Raw genomic sequence first — 19517 nt, 5'->3', positions numbered from 1 at the left:
AAAGAACTTTATTTTTGAAACTCCTGTGGGAGAAATAACTTTGTTATTGCAAGTCTTAAACTCTTTAGTCCCGAACATATTTTCCCCACATTGGCTATTATTTTTATAATGCAATAACACAGGTTTCTTTGAACACAACTTTGCATTATAGCAGAACAACCTGCAATTTTAATGACATATAGTTCAAGTTCAAATTTATTAGTCACATACACCTAGGTGTAGTGAAATTCTTTTTGCCAATGCAGCACATAAAAAAAGAATACAAACATGACAATAATAAATAGCTTTAACATAAAAACATCCCCCCACAATGGTTCCCATTATGGGGGAAGGCACAAAGTCCAGTCCCATCCCCAATGTCCACCCATGGTCGGGCCTATTGAGGCCTCCACAGTTGCCTCTACGGAGGCCCGATGTTCCAGGCCGTCCTGGCCGGGTGATGATGTTCCGGCATCGGGAGAGTCCTCTCAGCGGCATGGGAACGCTGGAACGGCCGCCTCCCTACTCGAGACCGTGGCATCCGGAGCCGACAAGGCCGCGCCGAATGGAGCTCAACTGGCGATCTCATCGAGAGATCCCAGGCTCCCGATGTAAAGTTCAGCGCCGCCGCCCGCAGCTCCGCGATGTTTTTAACGCCGGTCCCAGCTCACCGGAGTTCCAGCGCGGCGACCCAGGCAAGGCACCGCCTGCCCCGCAATGGCGCTCCAGCGCTGCACCGCCGTCCTCAGACCCGCAGCTCCGCCGACGCCGATGCCGGTGCCACTGCCGATGCTGAGGCTCCGGGCGGTCCCCTCAGGAAATGCCGCTCCAGGCCCGCTGGTAGGCCGCGAGGACGGGTCGAAAATGCAGCCCGGAGAAAAGCTGCATCTCCGACCAGGTAGGGACCCTGAAAATTAGTTTCCCCCTTCCCCCCCCCCCCCCTCCCCCACACATAAAAAGCTAGAACTCCTGAAAACAAAACACTAAACTAACAAAAAATAAGAAAAAAGAGATGAAAAACAGACAGCTGCAGGCTAGGCAGCCATACCCCCTACAGGTCGGTGCCATATACCGCATCACACTCAATAAAAGGGTTTTATTTTCCTGCCAACTACTTTCAATTATACAGCAGGCTAATCTGTAGACCACTGCAGCATCCTCTACGAGAAAGTACAAACTATTCTTGTCATTCAAGCCATTGGAGACCCTTGAACTATCTTTATTTGGACTTTATCTTGCCCTAAATGTTATTCCCTTTATCATGTATCAGTACATTGTGAACGGCTCGATTGCAATCATGTATGGTCTTTCCGCTACCTGGTTAGCACGCAACAGACCATTTTTTACTGTACCTCAGTACACATGGCAATAAATATTCTAAACTAAACAAACTCAAGAATGATCCACAAAAGCAAAATATTACAAGTACTGGAAATCCAAAATACATCAGAAAATGCTGAAAATATTCAGTGCATCAGGCAGCATCTGTGACATAAGTAACATTTCACTCTGATTATCTATCAATTAATCATCAATTTATAACATTAAGCCAAACATGTTGGAGTTGATGCTAGTTAATGTAATGGTACTTCCATCATTACTCCGTGTGTCCGTGGGACTTCTACAAAATGCTATCAAATGCAGAAGCAGACTTACTGGCAGATTAAATGCTGGTTTATCAACTTGCTGCTGTGAGAGGGGCAAGTCTTGCTGAGTTTCCCAGCATTAATATGTTGCAGGATCTGACACTTTACTGACTTTAATGTTGGATTCTATGTAGGCAAAGAGGAAGGCAAATAAAACAAATTGGAAACTGCAACATCCATACTATTGGGTTGTAGACTACCTGGGTGGAATGCGTGGTACTATTTATTTTCGTTGGTATTTGATCTCACCCTGGTGTTAGGAAAGGCCGAGGACAGACACGGTGGCATGGGAATGGGAGTTGAAATGAAAGGCAACCGCGATTCAGCTTTAGTTTAACGCTTATAGAGTCATACAGCGTGAAGAGCACAGACAAGGTATGTAGCAAAACACTTTCGCTCATAACAGAGGTGACTTACACCAAAATAAATAGTCATAGTCATACAGCATGGAAATAAGCCTTCGGCCCAACTTGCCCACACCAACCAACACTAGTCCCACAAGCTGCGTTTGGCCCATATCCCTCTAAATCTATCCTATCCGTGTACCTGTACAAATGTCTCTTAAATGTATGATTATAATTATATTTAAATGTTGTTAGATATTTCTGGTTAATTTCCTCTTTTATTATTTTCTAAATAATTATTTAATATAATCTTAGTAGATTTTAAATGTCACAATGTCAAAAGGAATGTAAAAGCGTTTAAAGATTGATAGTTATTTTTAAGACAGTAAAGTCGAGCCTGGACTTTCAGGGCAGGTTTAGGTGGTAGCAAGTTGATATATGGTCTCTACCCCTTCCTTCCCCTCCGCCAACTGCTTGCATCTGTCCAAGTCCTGCCAATGCCCTGGCTGCTTCCCTATAGTGCTGGAAGTATTTTGGTCAAATTAATTTGGCTTTCCACATCTGGTCCAGATAAGTGCAGGTCAGCAAGATCAGGCCCATTAACGTGCTTCTCTCCACCAAAGCTGCCTGACCAACTGAGTATTTCCAGCCTTTTCCATTTTTAATATTGAAGAATAATCACTTACCACAGGTCCAATAATAATCAAATTACTGCATGGTTCTTTTTTATGCCAAGCTAGAAAGCAAGATAACGATTTTAACGATAATGACCCCTAAGAACATTTAAACAATTACGGTAATATATTTCAAATTCACAGGAGGCAAATTAACAATGGATTTCCCCCCGTATTTCAGAGGCAGTGAATTCATGTTGATGGAAAGCAAATTCATTCAACAACAGCATCAGAACTGAACCACAGTGGTAATTACAAACTTGTCATTAATTGTAGAACAAGTGGTCTGGAGTACAATCTCAAGTGGCTAAGTACAAATAATTCAAACAATAATTGCCTTATACAGAGTACAGTGAATGTGTAGATTAGAATGACAAAATAAATAAGGGAGGCAGGTAGTTATAAACATTTAGCGTGGAATTGGATGGATATTTGAATGATTTGAAAGGTGTTTGTTTTTGAGACTGCCCAGATCAACTGCAGAGCCATGTTTAGTTCCACATTGCGTAAAGAATGCGTTTTGTTGAAGTTACAGTGATATCTGAACTAGTGATGCTCAATTAATTACTACAAAAGCTTAAGGCGGGACTGGCATAACATTGTAACTTGAATTCTACACGCTTTTTTCCCTGTTAATTGAATTAAAAATCCCCAGGCAGTGAATTAATTAGAGGTCCATATAAATGAATGAGAAATTACATAAATAAAAGCAAGTCGCCGTTAATTACAATGAGAAATTCAGGAGGAACAAGGTCTTGGCGGGCCCCCCTCTCTCCCCTGTGCCCGACCCTTCCACCTACACTCCTTCCTCTAGCTTCACATTTTGCAACTCTTCAATCCTTTTGCCTCACACCTCTGTCTTTTAATCTCTGGCCTTTGCCCAGCCATCTGACCCCCCCCCCCCCCCCCCCCCCCCCATCACCCATCACCCCGACCCACCTATTAACTGTTGGCTGTTGTTATGACTCTCCTCTCTTCCAACTTCCTTTCTCCCTCTTTCCCCCCCGCCCCCCCAACCCCAAGAAGGGTCCCGACCTGAAGCGTCCCCTATCCATATTCTTTAGAGATGCTGCCTGATCTGCTGAGTTACTCCAGCACTCTATCCCTTATTTTTGTAAACCTGCAAATGCAGTTCCTTGTTTCTACTCCAAGGAGTTCAGGCAAACTTCTTTATCCAGAAAAAATGGTTAAAGTGTGGAACTGATTACAAGAGAGAGTGTAACATATACGTTGCATAATGGAAATGGGGATAAATAAATAAAAGGAGAAAGATAAATCAATAGGATTAGGTAAATTGGGTATAAGGAGCCTTCTAAGAAGCACAAACACCAGAAGAGCCTACTGGGTCAAATGACTTTTTTGGTGTTGTCCGATTTACGTTCGATCAAGTGCTACAGCATCTGCTACCTGCTTGTACAAATCTAAATTGTTTGTAAATAGAATGCTTTGGAGCCATTAATTGCATACCTTATATGTTCCTTCACAGAAGGAATGTCTAGTTAGAAAAGACAAAAGATTTCATCACTCGTGTATTATTGATGGTATAGTTAATGTTTTGGCAAAAAAGTCTACATTATTCTACATTTTATTTATCAAAAAAAAAACGCATGCTATACATACTAAAGGTTATTTAGCTGCACAAGACATCAATAAACTGCAAGAATAAAATGCATCAATCTCTATTCTCAATTCTTGCTTCTATTAAACTGTATATAAGAATGTGCAAACTGTTTCTTTGTACTTTAATTACACTTTTAGAAAGTAATGATTCCAAAAGATGAACAATTCAGGACAGAATACACAGATTTGGAAGGTAAACAAAGAGTTGAGTTAAAATTACATCCATGATAAAGTTCATGGAATCTTCAATATACCAGATTAATAAAATCTGAATTGATTACCTGAAAAAGCATCCACCAAATAGAGTGGATCTTTGACTCGTCGAAGTCCACATACCAAAAGGAAGATGTATGGCTCAATACTTTCGAAGTGAATCCCTGTAATAATTATACAGAAGATAGCAATTATTATTTGGAGTGGAAAAATGATACCAAGCAACCCGTTCACTTTGAAATGCATCTAACCTCCCTTATGTTTTCATATTCACTTTTTACAGGTCAGCAAATTTCAAAGTCAAAGTTAAAAGTCCAGGATACTTTATCCTTTATTGTCGTTGCCTTGCAGTCATACATATGATAAAAATAACAAAAACAAACAATAAACACAAATTTAACATCCACCACGGTGAGTTCACCAGGCACCTCCTCACTGTGATGGAAGGCAAAAGTCTTAAAGTCTTTGTCTCTTCCCTCCTTGTTTTCCCTCTGCGCTGAGGCGATCCAGGCCTCCGATGTTATGACCCCACGGGGTGATGGTAAATAAGTCCCGCGGCTCAACCGTGCTCCGTGAACGGGCCGGTTCAAACTCCGCGGCCCAGGGTGGTCGAAGCTGCCACCCTCCAGTCCAGCGGAAGAAGCTGTTGTTGCGGGAGCTCCGGAAAAACAGGTCACCAACCTGTGACCTGCGAGCTCCCGACGATGTCGTCCACTGGACCCGCGGCCGAGCCTCTGAACTCGGGCCACCACCGGAACGCCGCCACAGCCCCGAAGTCGGGCCAACGCCGGAACGCTGCCACAGCTCCGAGTCAGGCCGCCGCCGGAACGACGGAACGCCGCCACAGCTCCAAGTCGGGCCGCCGCCGGAACGCCGTCCCAGCCCCGAGGCCGGCAGCTCCGCCATTAGGCCTCAGCGCAGACGGAGACGGGGGACAAGTCGCCTCCCCCCGAAGGAAGAGACTAAAACCCTGTTTCTCCCAACCCCCACACATACACAACCTAATAAACTAAATTTAACTAACTTTAACTAAAACAGACAAAAGGAAATAACAAAAAAAAGAAAAAACAGACGGACTGCAGGTGAGCCGCAGCTGCCAGGCTATTTCATAGTCATAGAGCTAGACAGCATGGAAACATGCCCTTCAGCCTAACTTGTTCATGCCGACCAAATACTGTAGCTATTCTACACTAGTCCATTTGTCTACAATTAAATTCCAAAAATTTGTTGTCCATTTATCTGTCCACATGTCTTTTGAAACTCAATTATCAAAACAAAAGCAATCAGAGTTCAGTCTGAATGTACTCTTTTCAAGGATTTATTTGAATAAGAAAACAATTTTTCAAGCTACTCACAGTACAAGTAAATAGGGGTCAGAACTTGAAAATTATTTTGATCAGATTACGCATTTAGTCAGGATTCATGCTGCTATTTTAGAGGAACAGAAAAGCAGGATTGGTATAGGTCACCAACACTTGTAAAGTGGTCAATGTTTTAATTATCATTGCTGGTTAAGTTATCGAAGACCATTACACCATTGTACTTTCAATATCAATTTTTTTTTTAAATCAGCATTTCAGCATGCTCATTTAAAAATAATGGCAAATTAGTTTTAAAGCTGCATGCATTTCAGCTTTGTTCCTCTTAATCACAGATGCATTATGCACAGTTTTGTTTTCTTAAGAGTAGAACACAAAACACTTTAGACTACCGCTGGGAAGCTGAAAAGTTGTAATCTAGTTTTATGGCTCTGGGAAGATTAAAGATTAAAGTTGGCGCTGCAAAACAGAATAATCAGCCATATACTATATGGAAGATTGCTACATTTGTACTCATCAACTATGATAAAAGGATAGACTGATTATGATAACAAGATAACCCAATAACTTTTACTATCCCATTATCTACAGACTATAATTTTTAAGAAAGCAGGTTTAAAAAAATTCAAATGCAAATAACCTGTTTTTCTCTTATGTCTAAGAAACAACTTTCTTCAATGACTCAATCTTGGGATGAAAATGAACAGCAACTTATTTGCTCTCGGTTTCAGATGACGTGTGAATATCAAACAAATAATTGCTCTTTAATCTACTCCCGTTGTTCTACCCGTTGTTCAAGTATCTTTTTTCAAGTAGCCCTTACTTTCCCTCTCTCCATCCCCTCCCCCTTCCCTGTTCTCCCACCAGTCTTACAGTCTCCGACAATAGATGCCGCCTGTCCTGCTGAGTTACTCCAGCATTTTGTGTCTACCTTCGATTGAAACCAGCAGCTGCAGCTCTTTCCTACACATTTCCTGCCTCTACCCAGCTGACCCTGAGAATATGGTGGTACGCATTCTATAAGATGGTATCTGCAGTGACAAAACAAAATAGTGAATGTTTTACTGAAGATTTTACAATCAGAATATTAACCCATGTTTCCTTTGTATTAATACGAATGACCGGCATTCTCACATTTTCTGGTTCCATAAGTCAACATTCTGGAACAGTACTGTGTCAGGATAGTTACAAATTTGTATATTTAGGTTATTACTTCATGCAAAATTATAAATATAACTGTTAATCTCTTCCCGATTCAGCTTGGGGTTATGTTGCATTATTTATTCTCGTGAGTGTCTCGGGTGTCAGAGGTTATGGGAAGAAGGCAGGAGAATGGGGTTAGAAGGGAGAGATAGACTTCATGGGCCGAACGGTCAAATTCTGCCCCTATCACATGAATAATATTGCTGATGTTTTCAACTTTTCCAATTGGTGAAAACCTACAACCTGATCCATGTATTGATAAAACTGTGAAATATTTATTGTGCTTTTTAGGGAATATTAAGCAAAGATACTTTATTAAAAAAAAGCCTTACTACATATATTTCAATTAAAATGCCTGACATTCCGATTAAAGCATAATCGCAAAACCATACCTGAATTTTGAAGGAATTCCTTCCAGTTAAATTTTGCACATGGTCTGGTCACCACACCTAGATTCCATTGAAGAAAAAAACATGATAAAAAGAGCACGTGGTTGTTGAAGATTTATTTTATACATATTTTGGGGCAATCCACTGCTTCGAACATAAACGTTATCTGATAAATGCACTGATAAATGGGCCCCATTCGTCCCTGCCATCTTTGACCTAAGCTTACAGTGTAACAGCATTGATGTCTTAAACCGCGACATTGAAAGAGGCTGCACTCTGAACCTCATGCTGCATTTCATTCCGTGAAAGGTAATGGTCACCACAATGATGGAGGAGGTTAGGGCCAGCTTTGGTGCCATTTGCTGCGAGACTGCTGAGATCCATGTGAGATGTACTTAAAGAATTAAAGAACAATTTTTTTTTTTCTTTATGCACTCCAATTAAAATCTACCTCCTCTCCACTCTCTGTGGATCCTTGCACCCGGCTGCTAGTAAATCTGAATATGGAACTTCATTAGCACATTACCAATTTCCCACTGGCCTACAACAAAACCAAACTCCAGGCAGCATATTTCAACTATTTCCAAAAGCATTACCTGTCTTTTCTCATAGAAACAAGGAACTGTAGAAACTGGTTTACTAAGAAAAAGAACTCAATGTGCTGGAGTAACCCAGCAGGTCAGGCAGCATCTCTAGAGTACGTGGATGGGTGACGTTTTGGGATGGGACCCTTTTTGAGACTGTGGAGGAGAGGGGTCCCGGCATGGTCCTGGTCTGAAGAAGGGCCCCCAACCCAAATCATCATCTATCTATGTTCTCCAGATATGCTGCCTGACCCGCTGAGTTACTCCAGCACTTTGTGTCTTTTTTGCCTATCTTAACACTTCCACATACTGGTGATTTTAAATGCCAAACTGCATGAAGAACTGTTTGGATGAACAACTGCGTAGCAAACTGTCGAGTAACTTACACATACTCACAAACATGGTACAACGGTATTTGTTGGAAAACACATTTTACACACTAGAGCATGTTGCTTCTACTGTACAGCAGCATAGACTGACTGCACATGTCGGGTTGCGATAATATGAACAGTGTTGTAGTAGACGGAGCTTCTGATAATAAAGCACTACATTGGTTAGTCAGTAAAGTAACCAATCTACACCTGTCCTTGTAGGAATAAAAGTGAAACACGTCTAAACAACGTCTAAGAAGGAGGTGTTGACGGTTGTGCATGTAGATCCCTCCGTCAGCGCTCACCAGGTATGAGCGCGGCTCTTTTGCGGGACTGAATGTGACCCAAACGGCCATTGCGCTTGTTGGTTTGAAGGCGAACGATTTGCCCACTGGAGAGAGGTTTAAGTGGTTTGCTGGACTTTTCAAAAAATCGCTACTGGGCATCACGTTTCAGCTGGAGTTGTTTCCGTACAGCAGGTGGTGAATGAACCTGTGGCTGCAGCAGCTGCTGGGGCACGGGTAGGGCAGCACGGGTCTGTCGAGACATCAGGCGTCACGGGTCACGGACGATGTTCAAGTCGATCAGGTCCAAGTAGACATTGGATTTGGCAAGGTGTGAGCACTCCATTAATTGTTTGGTGCTCCGGACAGCCCGTTCTGCAAGTTCGTTTGAATGTGGAAATTCAGGACTGCTGGTGACATGGCGAAAATCCCATTGTTGAGCAAAGTTCTTGAAGCACTGGCTAGTAAACTGACTGCCGTTATCTGACAAGAGGCGTGCAGGGGCGCCATGCACGGAGAAATGGCGTGAAAGCTTTTGGGTGACTGCATCGGATGTGATGCTTTGGAGCAGGTCGATTTCGAACCAGCCCGAATACGAGTCAACGAGAACCAGATAATGTTTGCCACGCCACTCAAATATGTCGGTAGTGACCGTGGACCAAGGCGGAGGAGGAACAGGGTGTGAGAGCAAGGGCTGCTTCTGTTGGTGTGGTGTCAGGCTGTTGCAGACAGTGCTTGAACTTTCTCGCGCACATACTCGGTCATCCCGGGCCAGGAAAACATGCTCCTTGCTCGTAGTAAGGTTGCTTTCACGCCAGGGTGGCCCCTGTGGACGGCATCAAAGTATTTGTCCCATAGAACAGCTGGGATGACTGCTTTGTGACCCTTGCTTATGACACCTTCCTACAGTACCAGTTCGTCGCGAACCAGGTAGTATGGGTGAATCGCAAGTGGGGCGCGATGACTGAGGACAATAGTTGTACTGTTGTATCTGCAGTCGTGGGCTCCGCCAGGTTGCTTAGGCACTCTGTAGGTATGTACGATACCATCATTACCGTGAACCAGTCTTTCTCAGACGGCTGGTACACAAAAAAGCTGGAGAAACTCAGCGGGTGCAGCAGCATCTATGGAGCGAAGGAAATAGGCAACGTTTCGGGCTGAGTTTCACCCGCTGAGTTTCTCCAGCATTTTTGTGTATCTTCGATTTTCCAGCATCTGCAGTTCCTTCTTAAACACTTTCTCAGACGGCTGTTGTTCGCAGGTTGTTCGGGGGGCTCTTGATAGCGTGCCAGCCAGATGCATGTCCTTGCCCCTTTTGTAGACTAGGGTAAAAGCGAAGCACTGTAGCTGCATCATCATCCGTTGCAGATGAGCAGGAGCAGCATGAATGGGTTTTTTTCAGAATGGTGACCAACGGTTTGTGGTCTGTTTCAATAGTCACAGACTTGCCAAAAATAAAGGCCTTGAATTTTGTGCAGGCAAGACGCACGGCAAGTAATTCCTTTTCGATCTGGGCGTAGCGTTGTTCAGTCTCAGGCAGGGTACGGGAGGTGTAAGCAATAGGTCAGCAGTCTCCTTCGGCAGAGGTCTGTAGGCAAGCAGCTCCGTCCATATTGGGATGCATCACACGTGAGCGTCACTGGTAGGTTTAAAGCGAAATAAGCGAGGGTAGGAGCACTGGACAATTGTAATTTAAGGATTTCAATAGCTCTCTGGTGTCTTTGTGAGTCAGTTGTCGTAGGGGAACAGATATTTCGCTGAGGTTGAGAATGAATTTCCCCAAGTAGTTGACCATTCCCAAGAATCTCTGTAAACTCATAACGTCAGTGGGAGCTGGCATCTCGTTGATGGCCTGAGGCCATCACTGTTGAATACATGTTCGACATAATGGACCTCCTTGACACGAAATCTGCATTTTACAGGGTTGAGCTGGAGATGGATGTCTTTAGCACGGTCCAGTACTATTTTTAAGTTGGCATCATGTTCAGCCATGTTGCGTCCGGCAACGAGAATATCGTCGACAATGATGGCGCACGGATACCTCGCAAATAATTGTTTCATTGTGCGTTGGAATACCTCGCTGGCAGAGTTGATGCCAAAGGGCATCCGCAGAAATTTGCAGCGGGCAAAGGGGATGCCGAACGTGGTGAGATTGGACGAGTCGGGGTCCAGCGGGATCTGCCAGAATAAATTTTTGGCATCCAGAACAGAAAACATGGAGTCACTGCCCAGCTGGGCAGCAACTTCCTCTACTGTGTGCATCGGGTAGTGCGGGCATTTGATCGCTGTGTTCAGGTCTCTGGGGTTGATGCAGATTCGGATTTCTTCCTTGTTTTTTTGTTGCAACCACCATGGTGGAAATCCAGTCAGGCAATGACACCCAGGGACACCATCCGCTGGAGCTCATTGTGTACTCTGTCGTGCATAGCATGTGGAATGCAGTGTGGTGCTCGAACCACAGGTAAGACATTTGTATCAGTAACGATGTTGTATTTGATGGGTAGCTTCCCAAGCTTGTCGTCAAATAGTTCCTTGTACTGGGAAAGTATCTGCTGGGTGTAGCACTCGGCAGGAGATATTTGATGGACAGCAGGCCCAAAAGTTACCAGTCCTAGATCCCGGCATGCGTTAATGCCAAGCAGAGTTGCAACTTTCCCCACGGACAATGAAATAGTTCATCTTGTGAGCTTGTGACTCCAGGCGTCAGCTCAGCTCAGCTTCTCCAAGTGGGTGCACCTCCCCTCCTCCGTAGGCTAGCAAAGTGGCCGAAGTGTTTACAATATGTTCGGCATTTCTGATCCGTTTAAATTCGGATAATGACATGACGTTCCATTTGGCACCAGTGTCGATCTTTGCAACAGTAATGGTTTTGTTGACATGAATATTTAAACAGCAAAACAACATTTAATCGCACATTTGTACACAACAAATAGCACAGAATTTTGAAAATTAAGGTCAAGACCACCAGAAATGAACACACAAGTTATTGCTTCTTGCCTTCGGTGACATACTTAGTGTATATTTGATAGTAAATTGCATTCTTTCTTCTAAGATGTCTTGCAAGGATATACAAAGTTAATCATGCAACAACGTATAATGTATTCAAATTTCAAATAAAATCTGCTAATTTAAAAAGTTACAACACAGGCCCAGTGAAAGGTCTGGATGGAGTGGATGTGGAGAGGATGTTTCCACTAGTGGAAGTCTAGGACCAGAGGACATAGCCTCAGAATAAAAGGATGTACCTTTAGAGATGAGGAGGAATTTCTTTAGTCGGAGGGTGGTGAATCTGTGGAATTCATTGCCACACATGGCTATGGAGGACGTCAAAGGATATTTTTAAGGTGGAGATTGACAGGTTCTTGATTGGTGTGAGTGTCAGCAGTTATGGAGAGAAGGTAGGAGAATGGGATTGAGAGGGAAAGCTGGATCAGCCATGATTGAATGGCGGAGTAGACTTGATGGGCCAGATGGCCTAATTCTGATTCTACAACTTATGAACACTACTGTACATTCATGCAGAAAGAAACAAGAGACAAAGTTCATAGCACCGTGCAGAAAAGGCTGCCGATCCTGCAAATGAAACAGTTTTCATACCTTACCTTGAGGCTGTACATGAATCTTACCGCCAGCGAATGGCTTAAAAATAGGAAACAAAATACAACATATCATTTTCAAAACTGTCCTTGAAATAGCTTGCAAAAGCCCAAGCAATAGATGAAACAGACAGAAACATTATTTATTACTGCATAAGCGTGAGATAAAATACATCAATGTTTTTTTTCACTGCGTTTTCTAATCTAAGTGGATTACAATTGATAGAAGAAATGAAAATACATTGATTTTATTTTAAGCATCATTTTATCAGGGATTACTTGGGTTCTTATAGTTCTCAGAAGAATACAATGATGTTGAACTTCATCTTGCCTAACTAATTAATTGCAACTTCAAATTCTGACAGATATACTGAAAAGGAATTGGTGACGTTTCGAGTTGGTACCCTTCTTCTGACCCGAAATGTTACCCGTCATTTTTTTCAAGAGATACTGCCTGACCTGCTGAGTTATTCCAGCACTTTGTGTCTATCTTTGGTATCTACCAGCATCTGCAGTTCTTTTCTATTCTTTAACGTAAATATGCTTTGTTATAAACTCTACGATAATCAATTACATCAAATTGTTTTGTTTCCAATTTTTCACAATTGCCCCTTTATTGCTCGATATGCACAAAATGCCAGAGTAACTCAGCGGGACAGGCAGCTTCTCTGGAGAGAATGAATGGGTGACATTTCGGCCCAAAAAGGTCACCCATCCCTTCTCTCCAGAGATGCTGCCTGTCCCACTGAGTTACTCCAGTATTTTGTGTATATCTTGGGTCTAAACCAGCATCTGCAGTTCCTTCACACACCTTTATTTCTGGAATTGGCTACTCTTCGATGCCTTGCCAATATGGGCACTTTTCCCAATCAGTGAACTAAACTGGAAGAGAGTTATCTTGTGTTAAAGCCCTCCAACAGATGCTATAGCAAATTAATGGCAACCTGATCATCTTGTTTCAAATATTAGTGACTATTCTTCATAATAATTATTTTTTTCAAAAACCACTGGTAGCGATATTGCACTTAAAAATGCTGATTTTATGTACGAAACGTAGCTGTTGCAGATTAATATAATTCCGAGTGCGATCAGAATTCCTAGTCAGGAATTTTGAGGCGGCATGGTGGCGCGGCAGCAGAGTTGCTGCCATACAGCACTGGCGATCAGGGTTCAATCCTGTCTGTACAGAGCACTACGCTCTCCCCATGATTGCGTGGGGTTTTCCAGGGTGCTCTGGTTTCCTCCCAACTCCAAAGACTTACAGGTTTGTAGGTTAATTGGCTTTGGTAAAAACTGTAAACTGCCCCTGGCATGTAGGATAGTGCTAGTGTATGGGTGATCGCTGGTCAGCAGGAACTCAGTGGGCTAATGGGCCTGTTTCTGCGCTATAAACTAAACAAAAAAAGATCTACAGCTCTTATACTAAGATAATATAAATGATACAAGAATATGCCAATTACTTCAGTTGGAAAAGTGACTTAATGGGTGATTTTAGGGCCTATTATCATACAGGATTCATTTGTATTATATAATCCAAACTGCAACAATCTGATTGATATTCAGAATAAACGATACAACATCCACTGTTTCAATGGTGTGACTAACTTTAGCTGTGTGTTTGAGAGGACAGAGCCAAAGTGTTACAAACCTTTCGGAGCAAGGTTCAGTCAGGCTGCCACAGACTCAATTTGGTTTCTACTGATGTCGAAATAATTGTTTGTTCTGAAAGATTACTATGGAGTGTCTATTTTCATAGCAGCCCCAATAACCCACAAGGAGTAAGCTGTTGAATGTCATAATTAAAAGATGCAATTATATTCTTTACATTGATAAGGTCTTGAGCAGATATAATTCTGCTATTTGAATGCAACGTATTAAACCTAAAGTGGAAATCTGTTACTCTCGGGGTTTACAAAATTCAAGAACTTAACGATTGTGATAACATCTTCCTTGTTATACCTGAATGTTTGCCCTCAATGATTTGTGTATCTCTTCTCTCCAGAGAAGCTGCCTGAACCGCTGAGTTACTCCAGCATTTTGTGTCTACCTTTGATTTAAACCAGCATCTACAGTTCTTTCCTACAATTTGGGACATTATTCAAATGATCTGTCAACATCAGTACTATTTACTGCCATTATTAAACAGCTGGAAGCAACGGGAAACGCGAGAAACTTTGAATCTGTATTCTTCCCGAACAAATAAGCATCTTTGCAATTTGCTTCCCTCACAATTTTACAATATGGACAGCATTCACATTGTGGCGCAGTGTTATCTTCAACAGCGGAAAGCCCCAAACACTTCCTTCTCATTTACATTTAGGTATTTCGCTCGATTTGGGTCAGAGGGTTGGTCACGAAATGTAGAGTTGCAGGTTGATTTTTTAAATTTTGGCTCTGTGCTGCTACAATGTGCTTCTTTTCTAATCAGGTGATGGCATTCACCCGCACAACTGTAAAGAAATCGCAACCTTTGTGGAATTTTTCCTATGGTGTGCATGATGCGAGGTGCCCACTGTTGCAAGAATCACAGTTGCTCAATGATATCAGGTGGCCGGTGCAATTGATATCACTGACTAATGTACTGTGGAGCTCATCTCGTACGTCTTTTGAAAGTGTAAGCTGTTCCTGTGTATGGTACACATGCAACAAGGTTGCCTCAACACACATTTCACAGTGTTATCACCGGGCCAGTGGCTCTATTCATTCTGCAGGTGCATTGTGATTCAGGTTACTTGAATATGTATATATGCAATACTTGCTTCACAGCCACACCCAACTTGTTCACCTTCTGGAATAGTTTTTTTTTTTAAACACCGCACTTAAATCTGTTGCTACAGATGAGCTAAACACATTCCGAAATTAGGGCTTCATGGAGTACAAGGAACTACAGATACTGGCTTACACTTTGCACAAAAGTGCTGGGAGAATTCAGCAGATCAGGCAGCACCTCTGGAGGACATGGATAGGACACTTCTCCAGAACTAATTGCAGAAGAGGGGGGGGGGGGGGGGGGGAGGGGAGGCTGAAAAAGAGGTGGGGTGTGACAAAGCCTGCTAAGTGATAGGTGGATACGGGTAAAGGATATGGGGGGAGCTAAGAAGGAGAGAAAAGGGAGTGAGATAAGGAGGAGTGGAATGTAATGTCAGACGGTGGGATATAGGTGTAAGGGGAAACGGGACAGCGGGAGAATTTTCTGCGCATGAGGGTGGGACACAGGAAGGAGTGGTGGTGGTGGGAGGGGATACCTAAAATTAGAAAATTCAATGTTCATACTGTTTGGCTGTGAGAAGCCATGTACAATATACGTAGAGGGACCACTGGGACGACATTGAACCCTTTGCAACTTTGTCGGCGTCCTATACGTGGCGACTCTTTGCATTTGGTATTTCCAAACAATTAATTTCACTGTGACATGTCACATGTGATAATAAAGTTCATACTGTTGGACAAGGCAAAGATTTGGTCAAAGGGAATGTTCTACTTTGGCAATATTTCCCGTATGATCTGGCTCACAGCTTCCAGAGAGTGTGGCAGCTGCACGTTCATTTTAAGCACATACTTGCGCTGAATTCTCAGTTTGTTGGGAAGACATCAGACTTCCCCAGAGAAGGATAAAACAGTAGTGAAGCTACTGGAGTTAATTTGAAATGTTGCCTGGATGATAAAATAGCATTTCACATTGTTCATGCTTCTATAGTGAATGACCAATCATCATTTGAACAAAAATTAGTCTGTTCCTATTATGAGCAGATAATCCATTAAAGCAATTTAGAACTGCAAGATGCAAATACATCCCAGTATCCAAAACGGTTTGAAATGAGTACTAATGAAGATAGATGTAGCAATTATTGGTAAGACTTCATCACATAAAGTACGGTCTTATTTCTCTTTAAACTCAACAGCTGTTGAATGACTGTACCAGCCATTTTGCTTTTGGTTTGGGTTAGTTTGGGAATATGGTAGTGGTGGTGGGAAGTACAGCTCAATAGGGACCCAGGATAATTGCTGAAGGTAGTTGCTACAACAGGCAAAAGATGGACTGTGTATTCCCCGCTGCTGATTTGGCAGAACTTCTGGCAGGGGAGAATCAGTGGTCACGATGGCTGATCTCCCAGGGCGAGTCTATCCCATTGCACTTCAGGTGTGCATGCACCTGCAATGTCTCCGGAGTTTATATGTTCATAAACATACAAAGTTTGTATGTTCTCCCTGTGACAGCGTGGGTTTTCGCCAGGTGCTCCGGTTTCCCCCACACTACAAAGAGGTGCAGGTTTGTAGGTTAATTGGCTTCATTAAACTTGTGCATTGTCCCTATTTTGTAGGGTAATGCTAGCGTACGGGGTGATCACTGGTCGGCGCAGACTCGGTTGCCCAAAGGGCCTGTTTCCGCGCTAAATTAAAAACCAAATTAAACTCCCACTGCTACAAAACTCGGGTTATTTTTAATGTAATTCTTCATTTTCATTGCAAAACCAGCCATTTCTTGATCAGCAGCCAGATTTAATTATGCATTATTTTTGAATACCATGAACATCTCAAGATCGCTTGTCTATGCTACTGTGTCAAGCATGACAAGATTTTTGATCTTTAAGATTGCAAAGTGGTGATGTTGAGGTCTTGGCAATCCTAGGTTTTCTACAATGTTGATTGGAAATGCAGGAATTTCTACATAGAATGGATTGTATTTAACGTTGATCTCCCTCTTCCGTTCCATACACTAACTTTGTCCATGTAAAGGAACTGAATCTAACTATTCATTATAGTTACACCAAAGATAGACACAAAATGCTGGAGTAACTCAGCGGGTAAGGTGATGTTTCAGGTTGGGACCCTTCTTCAGCCTCTGAAGTAGGGTTCCGATCAGAAACGTCACCTACTCCTTTTCTCCAGAGATGCTGCCTGACCCGCTGAGTTACATTTTGTGTCGATATTCAGTAACTTTGTCCAGCTCTTATCTTGCAGTTATTCCCTTTATCCAGTATCTATACACAGTGAACAGCTCGATTGTAATCATGTACAGTCTTTCCACTGACTGGAGAGCACGCAACAAACTGATCCTCGGTGCACATCACAATAAACTCTTAAATACCAAATGAAATTTGAACCAAAGCCAAAATATTGCATCTTTCTGAAAAAAGCAGCTTCAAAAGACGAAGGTCGTCAGCATCAAATTAATTGTTTTGACCAAATCACTAATGTCTGGCAAGATGTTAATAATAACCAACAACTATATGTGATACTTGCTTTGGTTCAAGACCCCATGTTGTCAATTTCTGAGACGTTAACTATGAAACAATCTGTTCTGTTTCAGATTCTTGTACGTTCGAAGCTCAAATATTCCTCCAATTGATCAGTTGCCACATTACTTGTCAACAATATATTACAGATTTATTTATAACTATTTACCACTTGGGAACTTAAATACATTTGGAGAGGGATATTTACAATGAAAAGCATGTCAGTGGATGAAACAAATGGGTTATATTTTCTCACTCACGTTTTTAAAAAAAAGGAAATGTAAAATAGTTGTCGACATTTGGGATTCCTGGACATTATGGGCATACACAATACACTTCCATTTGAAAGCTAGATTTGATCATATTTTAGGCAAAAGCAGGTGAAGACTGATGTTATGTTTAGGTACAGTTTACTTTTGGGTTAATGAAAAACAGAAAAAGCTCATTTGTATTGACATATCATGTTGCATTGCCCAGCTAAAACTACGCACTTCACATTCAAGCCATTCTTTTATTACATTAAAACATTTGCAGTGACTTTTAAATTGTTACAAAATACAACTGATATTCTGGATAAATATGCAAGAGAGAATACATGTTGCAGTTCCCTAGACCAACTGTACGTACACTGAATAATTCTTACACAAGAATGTGTAATTCTTGCAAGAGATTGAAATAATTAACATAAGAAGGCCGACATTAATTTACTTCACGATCCAAAATATATTAATAAAGACAGTATTACAAATTGATGAATGTAGTGGTTAGTGGATTTCAAATGCCTTCAGGTTAATGTGGCTGAAAGGCAAGGGAAAATTAGCAGCATTCTGGTTCATGATTATTACTTGATGGGCTGTTGACATATAGAATATCCAGTCAGGTTCAAATACAGATATAAGGAACTGCAGGTGCTGGTTTACACATAAGGACACAAAGTGCTAGAGTAATTCAATGGGCCAGGCAGCATCTCTGGAGAACATGGATAGATAATGTTTAGGGTCAGAACCCTTCTACAGACTAAAATGCAAATGTCTTGAAAGTAAATAACCGGTTGGAGTTCATTGGCCTAACATATGAAGATGGGACAATGCTAATAGTTGGCCAAGTTTGCTCTGCATATCACATCTCCAGAAGATGAACAATGGTGTGTTGGAAGAGAATACAATACATAGTACATCGTGGTTTAATTTTTTTTGTGATTATTTAAAACACACTGCATAGTAATGTGTATTCATGAAGCTTCACTTGAGAAGAGGGAATGTGGCAAAATTAACATGCAATAAAAGCGGATCCTGTGTCAAGAGTCGGTGACGGAAATTGTGGTTTTATTTATTATTCAGATTTATCGTACCTTCACCTTGCCCTGGGGCCTTGGTAGAACGAGTTGGAGTGGATTATTTTTTGAAAAATCAAAAGTTATAAGTAACTATTGATTCATTTACGTGGAATGATTATTTTGCAGTGAAAAATTATTTGAATCAATGAATGAAAAAATGATCGGTAGTAAAGAAAGCAAACTCAATGCTAGCATTTATTTCAAGAGGGCTTGTATGCAAAGACAGGGATGTAATGCTGAGGCGCTATAAGGCGCTGGTGAGGCCGCATTTGGAATATTGTGAGCAACTTTGGGCACCATATCTGAGGAAGGATGCGCTGGCTCTGGAGTGGGTCCAGAGGAGGTTTATAAGAACGATCCCAGGAATGAATAGGTTAACCTATGATGAGCAGTTGTAGGCACTGGGCCTGTACTCGCTTGAGTTTAAAGAATGAGGGGGGACATTGAAACATACAGAATAGTGAAAGGCTTGGATAGAGTGGATGTGGAGAGGATGTTTTCACTAGTGGGAGAGTCTAGGACTAGAGGTCATAGCCTCAGAATTAAAGGACGTTCTTTTAGGAAGGAGTTGAGGTAGTGAATCTGTGGAATTCTTTGTTTATTTTTAAGGCAGAGATAGATAGATTTTTGATTAGTCTAGGTGTCAGAGGTTATGGGGCGAAGGCAGGAGAATGGGGTTTTGAGGGAGAGATAGATCAGCCATGATTGAATGGCGGAGTAGA

At 42.0% G+C, this 19517-nt stretch overlaps 1 protein-coding gene and 1 pseudogene across 3 annotated transcripts in view; one reads left to right on the top strand and one right to left on the bottom strand.

Moving 5' to 3' along the window:
* The window catches only part of glt1d1 (glycosyltransferase 1 domain containing 1), a 49497-nt gene that overhangs the window by 20094 nt on the left and 9886 nt on the right, over nucleotides 1-19517 (bottom strand). For all 3 annotated transcript variants that reach the window (XM_033043187.1, XM_033043189.1, XM_033043188.1), the window contains exons 6-9: nucleotides 12229-12265; nucleotides 7391-7447; nucleotides 4545-4640; nucleotides 2656-2705 (exon numbers count right to left, since the gene is read on the bottom strand). In XM_033043187.1, coding sequence (XP_032899078.1) covers nucleotides 2656-2705; nucleotides 4545-4640; nucleotides 7391-7447; nucleotides 12229-12265 — 240 coding nt within the window. The remainder of the gene's footprint in view (nucleotides 1-2655; nucleotides 2706-4544; nucleotides 4641-7390; nucleotides 7448-12228; nucleotides 12266-19517) is intronic.
* On the top strand, nucleotides 16290-16474 carry LOC116987708 (annotated as a pseudogene).

Source organism: Amblyraja radiata, chromosome 25 (assembly GCF_010909765.2).
Source record: "Amblyraja radiata isolate CabotCenter1 chromosome 25, sAmbRad1.1.pri, whole genome shotgun sequence".
Lineage (NCBI taxonomy): Eukaryota > Metazoa > Chordata > Chondrichthyes > Rajiformes > Rajidae > Amblyraja > Amblyraja radiata.
This window is presented reverse-complemented; position numbering and strand designations above follow the sequence as displayed.